The sequence below is a fragment of the Mastigoproctus giganteus genome, chromosome 1 (assembly GCF_048544385.1).
Source record: "Mastigoproctus giganteus isolate SK-2022 chromosome 1, ASM4854438v1, whole genome shotgun sequence".
In the NCBI taxonomy this organism is placed as follows: domain Eukaryota; kingdom Metazoa; phylum Arthropoda; class Arachnida; order Uropygi; family Thelyphonidae; genus Mastigoproctus; species Mastigoproctus giganteus.
The window spans coordinates 41,571,390-41,588,541 of NC_143575.1; the positions used below are offsets into that span (position 1 = coordinate 41,571,390).

Consider the following 17,152-nt stretch of genomic DNA (forward strand, 5'->3'; position numbering starts at 1 on the left):
AAGAACACAGATTACTAACTGTGTTCTAACTAAAATGTTAGGTATTAGCTATAGATCATCATGAATGATGAATTTTGGGTATCCCAAAATTTCAGTTCAGTTTGAGAGTATAGCTGACATATTCAAGCCACATTAGCATGGGACACAATGTGTGCTGCAGTCAAACTTTGTGTTTAAATTTGTCTTAGTACTAGAGGATCACACTACTCTAGTATGTTTGATGTACACAAGAGTGCATTCTGACTTTGGCTGCTTGCTAATAAAAATGAAATATCATCATTCTTTGACTTTAGTACTGTATTTAATATTCAAATTGCCTTTTTTTTTGAATTGTCATCATAGAAAGGAAGTAATAGTACATGATGAAAGTTTGTAACAGAGACTTGGGCAAGTAGGCAGCATGCATGTTGATATAGTATCTGCTTTAAAAAAAAAAAGCAAGGCACATCATTTCACAATTCTGTAATGCTGCAGTATGCATGTCACAGTTGTTTCCAACTTAAGGATTTCAGTTGTGAAGTTTTTCAGACATATAATATTGTATGTTCTTTGTGTTTTTAACGCATATATAAATACAGTAAATATACTTAAATTATTTTTCTTATAGAAATGCTACAGATGATGTACATGGACCATACCGGGACCCCAGATCTTTTTGACTCTGAACTTTTTAGTACATCTGATCATTTGTTGGGATCAATGGAAGAAGACTTGGAATTGGATTTGCTTGGAAATTTGAATGAAGGTTCAATAAGTTTTCAAGGGGACTCTAGTCATGTTCCTCATAATTCACCAGTTCATTCAGTGCCAGTTTCTCTTCCTAGTGTCCAAGTTGCATCACAGATTTCTCAACCACCAAGTGCTACTGTCATTCACATAGCCCAGCCACAAAGACAAATAACTCCTCAGATTAAACCTCAGCCAACTTCTTCACAGCTTCAACCCCAGCAACTTCCTTCCCTTTGTTTGACTTCATTTCCTTCACAGCTTCAGGCTCAGCAGACCCGGCTTCAAACCCCAAATAAGCTTCAGACATCCACTCCATCATCTGTGCAAAGGGTAGTAGTTCATCCTTTTTCACACACAGTTAAAACTGAAGTTTCACCTCCACCAATTTTGACAAATACTACCCCATCTGTTAATGATATCCTTGCAGCAATTAAAGAACAGCAGAAACAGCAGCTTTTACAGCAGTTAAGTCAAATGCCTTCACAGAAAGTTCAACAGGTGAGTTTTATCATTTAGAAAATCTATTTTTGATAAATGTTTAGCAGTTACTTCTATGTTTAATTTTGAAGATGGTTATGCATACTCTGTTGTCTCTTTTTCTGTCATGAGAGGAAAACTTATGGGGGACAAAGGTTGTTCAGTCTCCAAGGGCCATAGTTGCCCTTGGAGACTGATCAACTTTATGAGGAACAGAAAATACTAGAAAATGTTTTTCAGAGCCTCCAGATGAGTTTGAATTCTAATTCCATTGCTCAGTAAATGGAAGCTCTCCTATGCCTAGCATGCTTCCTTTTCGCTGAGTATTCCCAGTAAAGTAGAGGCCTTCTTAACCAACCTCTGCTTAACTGACACCCCCTTCCCTGCTTAGTTCAGTATGCTTGCAGCTAGTAGGCAGATATAGAATACCATTATTGCAAATTGAGTTGTATGCTTTTTAAGAGGATTTTTTTATATCCTTTTGCTACTAACTACACTTTTTTTGCCAGTCTTTGTAGGTAACTTATAATTTAGACCTGTTTCATCCACACTGATAGTGTACACCTAAGAGGATGTTCTCCATGTTTGCGTATGTTTCTTTTTTGTGGATGGCATACACAAGAGGTATTGAAGGCAGCATATTACCATTGTGTAATAACACAGCCTTAAGGCTAACCTTAGAAGCATCTATACATAGTCGCCATTCTACGGGAATATGTTCATTGTGTTTCTTATGTTCATTGCTGCCATTAGACTATCAACATCCTTACAAACAGTGAGTTTACCTTCTGTTTGATGGAATTTATCATAGTCTTTATTTCGAATACAAAATGTTGTCACTTTCACAGGTTGATCTGGAAGATTCCAGAATGATCTGAAAAGCTCTGTCTTATTCTTTGGCAGTTCAAGATCCCTGATGAGGTCATTAAGCTCACTTTCTGTGATGTTATGTGATTCAGAAGGATAAAGGTTTGGACAAAATGGTGGATCCCTTGGCGTAGATGGCTGCTGTACTTCTTTGTGTTGTTGGTGTTCAAGTTGGTGTTCATCAGTGTCTTCATCTTCATCAGAGTGTACAGAAAAATGGTTGGGTGGTTCAGGAATAGGTAGTACTTCACTATGAGACATGGGGCGAATTGCAGATGGTATATTTGGGTACATCACTGTCCATGTTTTCTTCATTGTCATCCCTTTTCTAATAGGAGGCACCATACAGAAGTAACAGTGTGTGATGTGATTTGTCAACTTCCTCCATATAATGGGCATTGTGAAAGACATAAAATGTCCCTTTCAATTCACCTACGCATTCAGTTTTGATGAACAAGTAGTGCAGTATATGTGTGGAGCCAGTTCTTGTCCTGGTCACCTGCTTTACATCCAAAGTATAAGAAGTAGGCATTTTTTATGGCTCAAGTTAAGGGATGCTTTTTGAAGCTAACATGACTTCTCCACATACGTAATAAAAGTGATCCGGACTGTTCACATAATTATGGGGTATGTTAATCTTACATGACACAAATACTCTGCAAAAAGTAGGAATCTCAGAGAACCATTAACTGAGAACAAATCACCCAGTACCTAGCTGTATTCAAGGATTACTGCAACAGAGTTGAAGATTCATTTGAGGCGACAACAAATTATTACGTGATGCAGAGAGAGGCAACAATTGCTAATCACACGATAAAAGCGTGATGGTACTGAAACTGCGATGTTGCCATGCATTTTGCCAGAGAGCTGTAGTTGATAATGTAGAGTAACTTGCTAATGTGAGACCACAACTGTAATTCGAAAACAAGAGCCAATTGACAAATTTTAAAGTGATTTTCATGTTCAATTTTGTGTGTTGACCAGTTTAATTGTTAATTCAAGGGTGAATAAGGTAGGTAAAACTTAGGATTGCATGGCGTAGACAAGAATGATTATGAGTGATTCCTCTGAGTCACGAGATCATTGATTGTGTATCTTGTGATGTATTATTCCAAGATAGATAATACCCAAAAGACTCCTCAAAATTTTTTAGTTTGCTGGGACTAATACAATTAACAAAAGTTTAAATGATGAGTCCTCAATGGTAGCTTAGTCAGCACGATACATTGCCTTCTGCCACTCATCTGGGCTTCCTTCCCATCAATAGCTGGAGGAATTTCTAGTCTTCTTCAATTGAAGCTATAGGTTAACTAATATCAGGCAGAGGGAATATGGTTCCTGTTGAGTTATTCTGAGTTTTTCAACCCACACAATATGAAAAATTGTCCCACAAACACACTTCTAAAGTTAAAAACATATATGGACACATATGTACACTTGTACAATTTTTATACACACACACACTGCAATTTTTATGAAATAATTCAGTTGTTAAATATTAGATTTAAACAATTTAAAGCTAATATTTTAAATATCTAAAGCTAATGTGTTAAATATTTGGATTTAAAAAAAGTAGTATTGCATTTATTGTCACCTATTATTATTAGTAGTAGTAGTGGTAGGCAGAGTATGATGCAAAAAAGCAAGTTTGTAAAGCATCAGCCAAAAAAACAAAAAAATTTTCCACATCCTCTCCAGTAATTTGCTTAGTTCTTCCTTGATTTTATTCAAACTACCCACTTCTATAACAACTGATGGAATTTTGTTCCAATGATCAACCACCTGCTGGCTGAAGGAAAACCTCTGCACATCTATCCTGCAACCATCCTTTCCTCAATTTGAATTTATCCCCTAGTGTGTGTGTGTAGTCTGAGCAAGAGAAAGAGCGCCATCAGCATTGAGCTTGCTCAATCCATTCAAAGCCTTAAACACCTCAATCAGATTACCTTGCAGGTGCCTTAGTCTCTAGATGCTGTAATTTGCAAAACAGAAGCCTTTCTTGGTAAGACTACCCTTTCTTTCCTTTAAACAATCTCGTTGCCCATCTCTGCACCCATTCCAGCAGATCAACATCCTTCCTAAAATGAGACCTCCAGACCTGTATGCAGTACTCAAGATACAACATAACCATTACCTTGTACAATGGGGTAATCACCTTATCCCTATTAGCAAAGTTATTGTATATCATTGATAAAACCCCATGAGCTGTCCTGGCAGCCTGTCTACACTATTTGGAGAACTTCATAACTGACAGCACAATTACCCCAGGTCTTTTTTCATTTTGCACTACTACCTTTAGTGTAGTATCACAGTTGTTATGTTAATCTGGGATTACTGCTGTTGTAGATATAAATTAGTCTGTAATCAAGTCACAAAGGAAGTTAGGCAAGCTAAGGCAGATTACAAGAAGTCTCTGGCAAAGAATGCCAAGAAAAGCGGCAAAGACTTCTTTATTTATATTAACAGTAGAAAGGAGGGATTGAATCACATTGGTTCACTTGATGTTGAATCCTGCTCAGGTTGCTGACAAATTGAAAATGTATTTTGCATCTGCATTCATGCATTAGGAGTTATTTAGGGAATGGAGTGACAGAAGTTTATGAAAGTCTAACAGGGAGCTAAATGATTTTGTGATAACTGAGAGGAGAGTGTTAAAGAAATTTTTGAAGCTTAATATAAAGAAAGGTGCCTGGGGTGAATGGGATCTGTCCAATTATATTAAGGGAGGCAGCAAAGGAGATAAGCATACTCTTATATATAATTATGAGAGCATCTTTGGATTCAGGAAAAGTCTCTATGAACTGGAGATGTGAAGATGTATCCTAAATTTACAGAGGGGGGGGAATCAAAAGGTGACATGAGTAATTAGCTTCAATTCTGTTCTAGGGAAAATGATGGAGTGTCTGGTTAAAGAAGTACTGCAGGGCCATCTAGATAGGAATTTAATTATACTGCAGTCACAGCATGGATTTGCTGAGATATGTCAAATTTTGAAAGATGGGCAAGTATCTTTATGTATTTGCTGTAGACAAGCTGTCAGCAAGAAAGTACAGAGTTCCGTCCATCTCGTGATCAAATCTGATTGGATACTATGATGCAGTAACAAAGGAACCAGATGCAAAAAAATAATATTGTAATTATTTGAAGCTCTGGGATTACTGCTGTTTTAGATATAAATTATTGGCTCTGTATCATCTGATAATTTATATTCATCTCATGTATTTTCTTTCTCTTCCACAATCTCATCAGTTCATCTGACATTCATTAAGCATCTAAGCTTGGAATGGTATTTCTTAGTTTGTATGAAAAGCCTAGTAGCTTCTGTGATTATTTCCTTGAATGCTTTCCACTTAAAATTTGGTGATGGTCCCACTGTATAGAATTTAAAAACTGTCTGAGACCACTGTAGTTACCATTATGAAAGCAAAAGCCCTTCCCTTTACCCTTGACAGCACTTATGGCTTTTTAAGTAAATCCCACATCAGCATACTGCAATCAGTGCCACCCAGTGAGTCTTTAACCTCCAGATTCTTAATGCATGAAGAATTGCTGCTGATAATCTTATCAAGAGTATTGCTTCCTCTTGTTGCCTCTCTAACATGCTGCTGTAGAAAACTGTCATCCAATAAAACCACAAAAGTCTTACTAATGATTGAGTGACCAACCCACAAATTCCACTCAGTATCTGGAAAGTTAAAATCCTCCATTATAAGACATTCTGATTTGCTGGCCCACTCTATTTCTCTGTATAGTTGTTTGTTATACTTATCTTTTTTTTTTTTTTTTTTTTTAATGTGAACCCCAAACACGAGAGGTATTAGAACCTATAGTACTTAGTACCGTGCTTGGGTTGGAGATTGAGAAGACGAAAGAAGATATTTGTTGACATTGGACTTGAACTTCTGTAGATTGTAATTTTCAGGAAATACGTATGAAGGAAGGTTGTTCCAGAAAATGGCAGTTGAATGAATAAATGAGGAAGATGAAAAGTTGGTTCTGTGGGTTTGAAGTTGGACAGTAAATGGATGTTGGCTGGTGGTGGCACGTGTTCGGACTGTTTTGAAAGAGAGAGCGGGAATTATAGAAGCTAATTCAGAAGAACAGTGCCCATGGAAGTATCTGTAGAAGAGGCATGCAGCAGAAACAGTGCGTCTATGAGACAGCGAGTGGAGAGACTCTGTTAGAGATGAATCATTAATTAACCTAACTGCCCTCTTCTGAATGGAATCAAGAAGCCTGAGAGAGGTTTTGGGGGCACCACCCCAGATGTGGGAACAATATTCCATGGAAGGGCGGATTTGCGATTTATACAGAGTGAGCAACTGTTTGGAAGAAAAGTAACGCCGAGAGCGAAAGAGAAAACCAAGTTTTTTAGATGCAGAGGAAGCAATATTTGTAATGTGCTTGTGCCAAGAGAGATTAGAAGTCAGGGTAATCCCCAAAAGAGATATATCCTTTTGCCTAGAAATTGGAGTGTCACTAAAGATAAGCATAGGAGCAGAAGAATCCTTTTTGCGAGATATAAGACAAGACTGAGTTTTAGAAGGGTTGAAATCAACTAAGTTGTCTTTGCCCCACTGGAGAATTACCTGAAGATCGGCATTTAAGGAATTGGTAGCAGATTTTCAAGAAGTTGAAACTGATTGAGCAGGACAAGGTTTCTCAAAATGGAAAGTTGAATGCAATGTGCTGTCATCGGCAAAACTATGGATAGGATTTCCAGTCAATGGAAGGAGGTCATTGATATACAAGAGGAAAAGAGTGGGGGAAAGAACTGAACCTTGGGGGACACCGGCATTAGTGGAGAAGTTAGAAGACAGAGAGCCATCAACCATCACCCTCAGTGAGCGATCAGAGAGAAAACTGGATAACCAATTACTAAAAACAGTTGGCAAACCATAAGATGGAAGCTTGTTTAGAAGACCTTTATGCCAAACACGATCAAAAGCCTTTGAGATGTCAAGAGCAATTACTTGTGTTTCACCGAACCTTTCCATTGAATTAGTCCATAAATGGGTAACATAAGCCAGAATATCACCAGTGGATCGACACTGACGGAATCCATACTGGTGATCGTTGATCAGACGGAAGGTTTCTAGGTAGTTTAAGAGTTGGCGGTTAATTGATTTCTCCATTACTTTAGAAAGAGTAGAAGTAATTGCAATGGGACGATAATTGGATGGGAGGGATTTGTCACCCTTTTTAGGAACTGGCTGGATATGAGCAAATTTCCAAGCAGAAGGAAAAACACCTTTAGAATAAGAAAGTGAAAAAAGGCGGCAAAGAATAGGAGTAAGTTCAGGAGCACAGGTTTTGAGAACAAGTGGAGAAATACCATCAGGACCTGGAGCTTTCTTAGCATCGAGATTCATCAAAATCCTTCTGATATCCTTTTGACGGAAGACCACAGGAGGCATTGAATGGAGTGAGTTGGGAATGGTGGGAGGTGTTTTACCAAGATCATTAATACATGGGCTGGAAGAAAAATGGGATGCTAGCAGGTCAGCTTTATCCTTGGCTGAAGTGACAACAGAACCATCTTGTTTGGAAAGAGGTGGGAGTAGAGATGGGCAAAAGTTGCGGCCAATAGCTTTGGCAAGAGACCAGAATGCTCGGCTACCATTAGGGCAAGAAGCAAGTTTTCTACTCTTAGCCTGTTCAAACTCTAGTTTGGACTGATTAATAACTGCTTTACAATTGTTGCGAGCTTTGGTGTAGGCAGGAAATGAAACTGAAGAATTAGAAACAAGCCAATTACAATATGCAACATTCTTCTCTTGGACAGCCTTAGCACATTTATTGGAAAACCAAGGTTTAGATAAAGGACGAGATTTTAAAGTGGAGTGTGGGATAAAGGATTCCATTTCTGCAAGAATAATTTCACTGACACGATCTGAGCAAACGTTGACATCAGAACTTTTGAAACAGTAATCCGACCAAGGAAAAGAAGAAAAGAAGTCTCGCAGGTCATCCCATTTTGCATTCTTGTAATGCCAAACAACACGAGGTTGGGAATAGCCATGAGATAAAGGTTCCATTGGAGAAGAGACAATCACCAAGTTGTGATCTGAAGTGCCTAAAGGAGCTCTCACTTTGACCGTGTACTTAGAAGGGTTGTTTTTGAGAAAAAGATCAAGCGTATTGGCTGTATGATTAGGATTGTCCGGTATTCTTGTAGGTAAATGAACAATCTGTGCTAGGTCATTAGTAATTGCAAAAGCCTCAGCATTTCGACCTGCTGGGTCGGTGTGACTAGAAAACGGAAGCCAGCTGGGGTTGTGAACATTAAAATCACCAAGGAAAATTACCTCACTGTTAGGAGAGTTGGACTGGAGAAAGTCAAGTTGCAACGAGAGGAAGTTAAAGAGCTCCAAGTGATTAGTCGAGTTGGGAGAACGGTAGAGACAACAGATGAATTTGACACAATGAGGTAGAGAGATTTTAAGCCAGAGAAGATCAAAGAGAGGAGATTCCAAATTGCCAAGTCTCTGACAGGGAATATCAGAACGGACATATGCACAAGTACCACCTTTGAGGCGAAAGGAATCATACAGCGAATAATTTGGGCATCTGAGATGAGCAGTAGTTGAATCAACCGATAACTGAGATTCTGTCAGAAAAAGTACAATTTTATCCAATTTATTTACTTATAATAATCATGTGCTAACAATAGTGATGAAAACAATTAATATTGTGTTTTAATGCAGTTTTTATTTATTATTTTTTTTTAAATTGTGCAAGAGTGTAATCCCCTTCCCTCCTGTCTTGTCTGCCTTTTCTGTGCACATGTTGCACTCTCTCCATATTCAAATCCTGCATCCTTATGTTTGAGTGACACTATTTTTGACCTTCAATTATAAATATCAAGATTGAAGTGTAGTGTGGAATTAAGTGACAGCTGTGAAGACTTTTAATATTTAATCTATTGCTTGATTTCAAATTCAATTATAGTCTTCTTTAAATATCGATTTTGTATTTACAGAAAAGTACCATTACTATTTTTCTTCAATTAGTTATTGCTTCAAGCCCAACTGCTAAAGGAAGCAAGTGAAGGTAAAGTAGTTGCATATACTACCGCTCCTATTCCCACAGTTGCTGCTTCGTTATCAGCTAATACTGGTGTAATTACATCTTCCCCACCAATTCAAACAGTTGTTACAGCACAAAATGGAGGCACAATACTTGCAGCTGGCATTCCTGTTGTTTTAGATGCTGATAAGCTTCCAATAAACAGGTAATTTTATCCAATTTATTTACTTATAATAATCATGTGTTAACAATAGTGATGAAAACAATTAATAGTGTTTTTAATGCAGTTTTTATTTATTATTTTTTTTAAATTGTGCAATCGTGATGTTAAATTTAAATTTCCCAATGTCTTTATAGATGCTGTTGTCATACACATTTTTATTCAACATTTTAATCTGCAGTAATTGCAGAAATACAAAATGGTTATTGATAGCATACCACCAAATATCAGGTAGGCTTCTAAGAATTAAGAGACCTCACCAAGACTAGCTTGCAATGCCCAAGCATTAATGTCCTAGTAAAACTGATGGTGCCTTTTTTCAAGGGTTATAGGGTTGCTTTGGGTTAATTAGCAGGGAAATGGCAAGATTGAATGATGCAATTTAAGTTTTTTCTTTTTTGCTGAGATATGTCAAATTTTGAAAGATGGGCAAGTATCTTCATGTATTTGCTGTAGACAAGCTGTCAGCAAGAAAGTACAGAGTTCTGTCTGTCTCGTGATCAAATCCACTTTTAGAACTCCTCTGACCCAATATAGTTGTCCCAGAGGCTAAATTGAAAATTTTTTTAAGTAAATTGCCTATAAAAAATATTTTATTGATATTAAATACTGCAATATTTTCTGTTACATGATAACCAGTTTTTACTAATGAAATAATGAAATTATGAAATTAGCAATAATGAAATTAGCAAAAATTCTAGTACTCAAACCTTGTATTTAAAGTTCTACTGTTGTTTTACTTATCTTTTAATTCACCTCCTGATATATGTGTAACTAGTATTATATAAAATGTGTGCAAAGTGCTATACTAAGGGATTATATGTATTATACACTACACTGCATTGGAATTAGAAGGAATATTTTAGAAGGCACTTGTAATGTGAATAAAGCAGTGAGACCCTTCTCCTATGTAGCTTGCACTTTTTGAGGGTGCAATATCATCATTTATTATATAGCTGTATAAATGAAGATAAACAAACTGCATGAAACGTATCATTATACTGTATAATATATTGTGTATACCTTCACAAAGAGTTGCCTGATTCTTGCTTCTTAAAAAGAGAAATATACTGCTATTTATTCTCAGTTAGGTAGCACCATTTCAAAGATTAGTTACCTTCTTGTCGATGAACAGGTAGGCCTCTTAAGTGTAAGAACGGACAACCCAATTGTGACTTGATTCTACAACATAAATGATACTAAAAGGTGCAAAGACTTTAAATTCCCTATATCTTTTGGTGTCTCTCATATTGTAGAATAATGTCAGCTTTTACACGTAGGGTTTCTGCATGCCAACTGAACAAGGAGACAGCTATGGAGCATTCAACTGAGATTCAGGCAACTTTTTGTGAAAGAATTCACAATATGAAGTGTAGTAAATGAAGCCTCTTGTTGCCTTCATTTATAGTTATATACACCTACATAATAAATTATGCTATCACATTGCCTTTACTACAGTTGTATAGATTTCTATAACTTAAAGGTTTAAACCCTGAATTTATTAAAATTAAAATTATTTAAAAAATTAATTATTAATTAATTTAAAATAAATAAATTTAATTTAATTTTTTTAAAAAATTTAAAAAATATATTAAAATTCAGTCTAATAAAGAATCTGTATAATAATTTGCTTTTGTTCCTCTGTCTAGAAACCTCTTTGAACTTGAATAACTGAAAGACTAAACAAACTTTTGACCTGATTCCTTTTTCAATAGGTTTTATTTAGCAGGAAAATTGGGAGAAGCAGGGGGATCCAAAAAATTTTCTTACTGATTTTTAAATCCTGAGAATTGATTTTGCTCCTAGTAAAACTAACTTTCTGTTTACTTTTAAGAGAAGACAATTTTTTAGTTTTTGTCATCACAATCAACAAATCTCAAGGTCAGACTGACCGCCAAGTTTCTGTTTTTGCTCATGGACACCATTATGTAGCAGCTTTTGGGTACAGATAATTTTTGTTCAATAATTGTAATTTTTTTCAAGGATAATATAGTCATACAAGTAAGAATTATCAAATTGCATTTTTACCCAAATCCATCCCACTTGACACCTTAGTTAGCATCAAGGGAAGCCAAGGGAAAAGTTTTTGTAATTACTTCAATATTCTTTACTTCTCTGAAGCAGTTTTGGCAAAATATTTGTCACTGGTATTCTTGTAAAAATATAAAGTATGATTCATCTGCCAGGGCTTTATCTTGTCAGGAACCACGTGGCATTTCAGTAACTCCTGAACCTTATCTTTTGCTTGGTTTGAGAAGCTGTGGCTCTATTCTATTAAAACCTCAGTTGCAGAGTATTTAACAAATTAAGACTTAAAGAACAAAAGTCGTACTCTTAAAGATCTGGTTCGAGCCCGTCACCACCAAATACGGAGAATGCGGAAAGGTCAGGGAATGACCACCGCATATCCCGGAGCAATATGGCCTTCGTTGCTAATGCTCCTAAAAACCAAATAACAAACAAACAAACAAACTTAAAGATCTAAAGAACAAAAGTTTAACTGTTAAGTACACCCAGATAGCAACTCTCTTGTGTAAGGCCCCAATCAGAATGAAGTAACTAACTCTCAGAGAATTATAAACAAAATTAAAAATAAACTTTTAATAGAAAATGGAGATGGATAATTAACCTTTTTATAAGAAGTAGCTCCATAGCTTTCACTCTTTGATTAGATTTATCCTCAGCTGCTAGACAGAATTTATTTTTTCCAGTATTCATTCTATACATAGAAATAATACTTCTGTGTATGTCTGTAATGGCCACTTGTTAAATGATTTGCAAGCCATCCATTAAAGTTGTGTGTACTAATTACTGTAGTTTTTGATTCTTATTTTTATTTCATTCTTCACCTCTGATAACCAGTATGTGCACATGCCAGGTTATTAATTTTTAACATATTGGCTCATCTTTCTTTAATTTTATATTCTTGTTTTTGCTTGGATATTCAAATTCAGTGTGTGAATTTCTGTAGATGAGTTCTTCAATTTTATAAAAAAAAAAAGTTCTATTAACATTTTAATAATATTGTATTTAGCATTGCAACTTACTGATTATACTTTTGAAATCACATTTTTTTTTATTTTATTATATAGGATATCAGCAATAAAGACTTCTCAGCCTCCAAAGGGAGAGAAAAGGAATGCACACAATGCCATTGAGAGGAGATATCGTAGTAGCATTAATGATAAAATCATAGAACTTAAAAATATGGTTGTTGGGCCAGAAGCCAAGGTATACTGATAACTTTTAAATCACTATTTACTGAAGTGTGTTTATCAATTTACTTAAGTCGGTCAAGTGTGTTATTGGTATCAAGTTTATTCATACAATCAAATATATTTCATTGGAAAGTTTTTTTGTGTATTAAAGCTGAAATATCATAGAATTTCTACTACTGAAGTTTAAATTTTTTGTTTCCTTTTACATATTGTTATACTTAAAGGATTACTTTTTCTCTCTCTCTTTTATTTTTTTACCCACCAATTGCATGATAAAACAGTGTTGCAAATATTATTACAGATAATTCTTAATTTATTAAACTGAGAAGAAAATGGAATAAAATGGTCAGTAACTTTGAAGCATGAGGTCACAAGTGTGCATTTTATGTTCAGTACTTGTGTTTCTCTCCCTCCTCCTATGGTAATGTATCCCCACAACATAGTGATAGAAGGTATTAGACATGTCTTTTGCTAAAGAAAATGCTTTTCATGAAAAGTATTAATGTTCCATTTACTATTTTTTTTTTTAATAAGCTGCTGTCTGGTTTGGAAAGAATATTTTATTATCTTTTAACTGTAAACTATTGCCTCATTTTACTGTATTTTTAAAAGTTTCATTTAAGAAAGCACAGAAGAATTGGCATCCATAACAGCTTTTGACTGTTGGTCAAGTTGGGAACAGTAGACTCTACTATGGGATTGCTTAGTTTACTTTTTTAAACCCTTGTTATATGTCAGCTTCCTTTATCTGAGGCCATGATCTGTGCTGTAAAAGGAAAAGAATATATCGAATTCATATATGTTAAGTTAGGAAAATTGCTTAAGATGTATCTATGTATATTTGAACATGCTTGCTAAATTTTATTTTTTATCTAAAAAAAATCGATGCTTAGTTATTAGCATTTCCTTTCATATAAATTAGTTTCATAACCAATCTGTACAGAACCTGCATAGAGAGGAAAATTAGAAACAATAATTGGGAGAGTAGAAACAGAAAAATTTAGTTTTATATAGGTATACAGAAAAAAAATTTAATTGAGGAGAGAGAGAACTCAGAAAAGGTGTGATATTTCCCAAGAACAGTGTGTCAGCTCACATGGCAACAGTGGAAAAATTAAAAATTGTATCCTTTGAACCAGTCCTCAAGAGAAAAAATATTGAGAAGATCCAAATTACAGTCTGATAAAGGAAATCATTGTGACAGTGCAACTGGACCAAGACAAAATTCAGAATGTTTTTTGACTGACCTATGAAAGTTGGAGGAAAGATGTAAGTGCATTTGCCTTCAGGGAGAGTATTTTGAATAAATGTACAGTTTCCATTAACTGATTCATTCTTTATATGGTAGGCTTAAAACTTATTAATATCTCCTGGTATATTTTATTCAGGGCTGTGTCAAAACATTGAAATTGGTTGCAAATAATGATGTATACCATCTTCCAGATGCAAAGAGATCTTTGTTTATTTTAATGTTCCTGAGAGTCGGGATCTGCGTTAACTTTTCTGTGCTCCCACTCTCCATCATTAGCTCAAATGATTAGGAGTTTATGATACATACAACTTTGTTTTCCTGCATTTGAATTTTGTCTGTTCACCTTTAAATCCCTTAAGAACCCTTAAATATACGGTCCAATAGAATTCACAAATGGAGTATTCACTATAGACACTAAATTTGTACATAGAACTGGAGTAACAACTTAGGGGACTTTTTTGTACTTTTTATGAAATTCTCACTGAATACTGACCGTCAGTTTTACTAACTGAATTATGAGCATGCAAAATGTTTAATCAGATAGCGACACTTTTTTTCTTCTATGCAAGAACTCACTGTCCTTGCATAGAAGAAAAAAACCATATTCCATTTGAGGTGTCCATTACAAAAGATGAGAGTACAGAAAGTTTTATCACTAGTGACATGCTTGATCGTTCTCTTGTTGTTTTGTGTGTTTTTATGTTTTCAGTTTTAGCCTTTAATCCTTTTACGTATTTGTTGCCTGGAATGGGATTCAAATCTACATTGGATCATTCTTCTCAGTGGACTGGAACAAACAAGTTAAACCACCCAGTTTAACTTGTTTAGGATGTACTTTTATTTGTTTTGTCACTTTTTGAAATTGGAAAGATCATTTTGAATTTTCCTTTATGGAAATAGTTACAAGAAGTACATTTTCCTTAAATCATTTCATTAGAGAATGTTTTGAATGAGTTTTCCTTTAATTTTTCTTTTTTTAGTTGAACAAGTCTGCAGTACTTCGAAAAGCTATAGAATATATACGATTTCTTCAGAATGCTAATGCAAAATTGAAACAAGAAAATATGGCATTAAAAATGGCTGCCCCAAAACAAAGTAAGAATGCACTTTACTCTAAAGTCTATATTTAGTTGATAGATGAAATATGTGATGCAACTTTTTTTTTATTAGAAAATGTATTGAAAATGGGTGCTGTGTACTTAGTAGAATTTGTGAAGCCTAGATATTGGATGAAAAAATAATAGGCAATAAAAAAATAGTTTAAAAAACTATTTCTAAAATAAATAAATTAGAAACAAATACAGTGGAATAATTTGAAAGGCTGATTTTTCTTCTTTTTTTTTTATTAATAGTAGTATTCGAGACAAATGTTATTATGCTATGAGAGTATATCTGTCGGTTTTTTTACGTTGTCTATCTGGTGAAATGTTGGATTAGGACTAATGGGTTTTCTCAGAAACCATGAGTGATAGAGTTTAGCCATTTGCTTCCATGAACCCAATTTTCCATGACATATTTTGTTCTCTTCATTTCATATTATGTTTACTTTTGCTCCAGATTCAGTAAGAATAATATCGGCCTTAAACTGCGCAATTTATTGTTTTCTCAGTTTTTTTATGGTAAAATGTCAAGGAAAATACACAGCACTGAAATGGACAGAAAACAAGGAAGAATGCGACATAATCAAAATTTATATTATTAAGGAACTTGAGATTTTTCAACAAAAAAAAAAAAAAGTCATAACAAACAAAAAATGACTTAACATTATTTTAAAAAATTAAAAAAATTTTTCCCCATAAAATTTGCAGTAAAATACCTATCCAAATATACATACATAAATGTGTGTTTAAAATAACTAAATGCACAAGGCATAATACATTAAGAGTTTAATATCTATATAATATCGGTGTGTAGATACACCATAGACAACTCTTAAGAAACTACAAAGTAGTTGTTGTAGGCATCATTTGCTCTTTCTCATATTGTGCTCTGCCTTCATGACGAGTTGCCAGGATATTGCACTACCTCGAATAAGTAACGCTTCACTAATAGTGAAGACTATTGTTACTTATTCTCAGTGAGTACCATCACCCAGACATGTTTCAAGGCTATTGACCTATCATCAGTGGGTGGGCAGGTACCCTGGTATTGCAGACATGACAACCCAGTTGTGAAGATAATCACACAATATGAGAGATGCCAAAAGGTGTATATGACAATATTTAAAATAACTAAATGCACAAGGCATAATACATTAAGAGTTTAATATCTATACAGGGTGATTCACTACCAGTGCGACAAACTTGCAGGAGGTGTAGGGGCCACAAAGACAAATCGGAATCACATAGCATTGCAGGGTCCGAAATGCCTTCGTCATGCAGTAGAGGACGTTGAACGGGAGGTCGCGTGAACAGCGATCCCGCTGGAAGTCAGCATTTGCGAACTGGTTCCTGAGGCAGTAGGATGGACGAGTATTCAAACGTTGAACTGGCTGACATGCACCTTGCATATGGAGCTGCGGACTGTAACGGGTGCGCCGCTCTGCACTTGTACCAGGAACGTTTCCCGCACAGGCGTGCTCCTCATCATACGATTTTCGCATGTGTGCACAGAAGGTTACGTGAGACTGGTTGTTTCACGAGAGGTACCATGAATCGAGAATGAACAACGAGGATGCCAGACAATGAGGAGAATGTCCTACGTCTTGCAGAAGGCAATCTGAGTACAAGTACTCGAGGGATAGGCCAACGATTGGGTATTTCCCAATCCACTGTATGGAGGATACTGTCAACAAACCAAATGAGTTCATACCATCTGCAACACACCCAATCATTGGAGCCTGTGGATTATCCACTCCGGAGGACTTTTGCTACTTGGTTTCTTCAACAGAAACGCTTCGCAAATGCTGACTTCCAGCGGGATCGCTGTTCACGTGACCTCCCGTTCAACGTCCTCTAGCGCATGACGAAGGCATTTCGGACCCTGCAATGCTAGTGATTCCGATTCGTCTTTGTGCCCCCTACACCTCCTGCAAGTTTGTCGCACTGGTAGTGAATCACCCTGTATAATATCGGTGTGTAGATACACCATAGACAACCCTTAAGAAACTACAAAGTAGTTGTTGTAGGCATCATTTGCTCTTTCTCATATTGTGCTGGGCCGTCATGTCTGCAATACCAGGGTACCTGCCCACCCACTGATGATAGGCCAATAGCCTTGAAACATGTCTGGGTGGTGGTACTCACTGAGAATAAGTAACAATAGTCTTCTCTATTAGCGAAGCGTTACTTATTCGAGGTAGTGCAATATCATGGCAACTCGTCGTGAAGGCAGAGCACAATATGAGAAAGAGCAAATGAC

General features: G+C 35.8%; 1 protein-coding gene across 1 annotated transcript in view; it reads left to right on the forward strand.

Moving 5' to 3' along the window:
- The window catches only part of SREBP (Sterol regulatory element binding protein), a 127,336-nt gene that overhangs the window by 14,171 nt on the left and 96,013 nt on the right, over positions 1 to 17,152 (forward strand). Inside the window, exons 2-5 of the mRNA XM_090372392.1 lie at positions 608 to 1,227; positions 9,087 to 9,307; positions 12,415 to 12,553; positions 14,773 to 14,887. Of these exons, the coding sequence (XP_090228518.1) occupies positions 608 to 1,227; positions 9,087 to 9,307; positions 12,415 to 12,553; positions 14,773 to 14,887 (1,095 nt within the window). The remainder of the gene's footprint in view (positions 1 to 607; positions 1,228 to 9,086; positions 9,308 to 12,414; positions 12,554 to 14,772; positions 14,888 to 17,152) is intronic.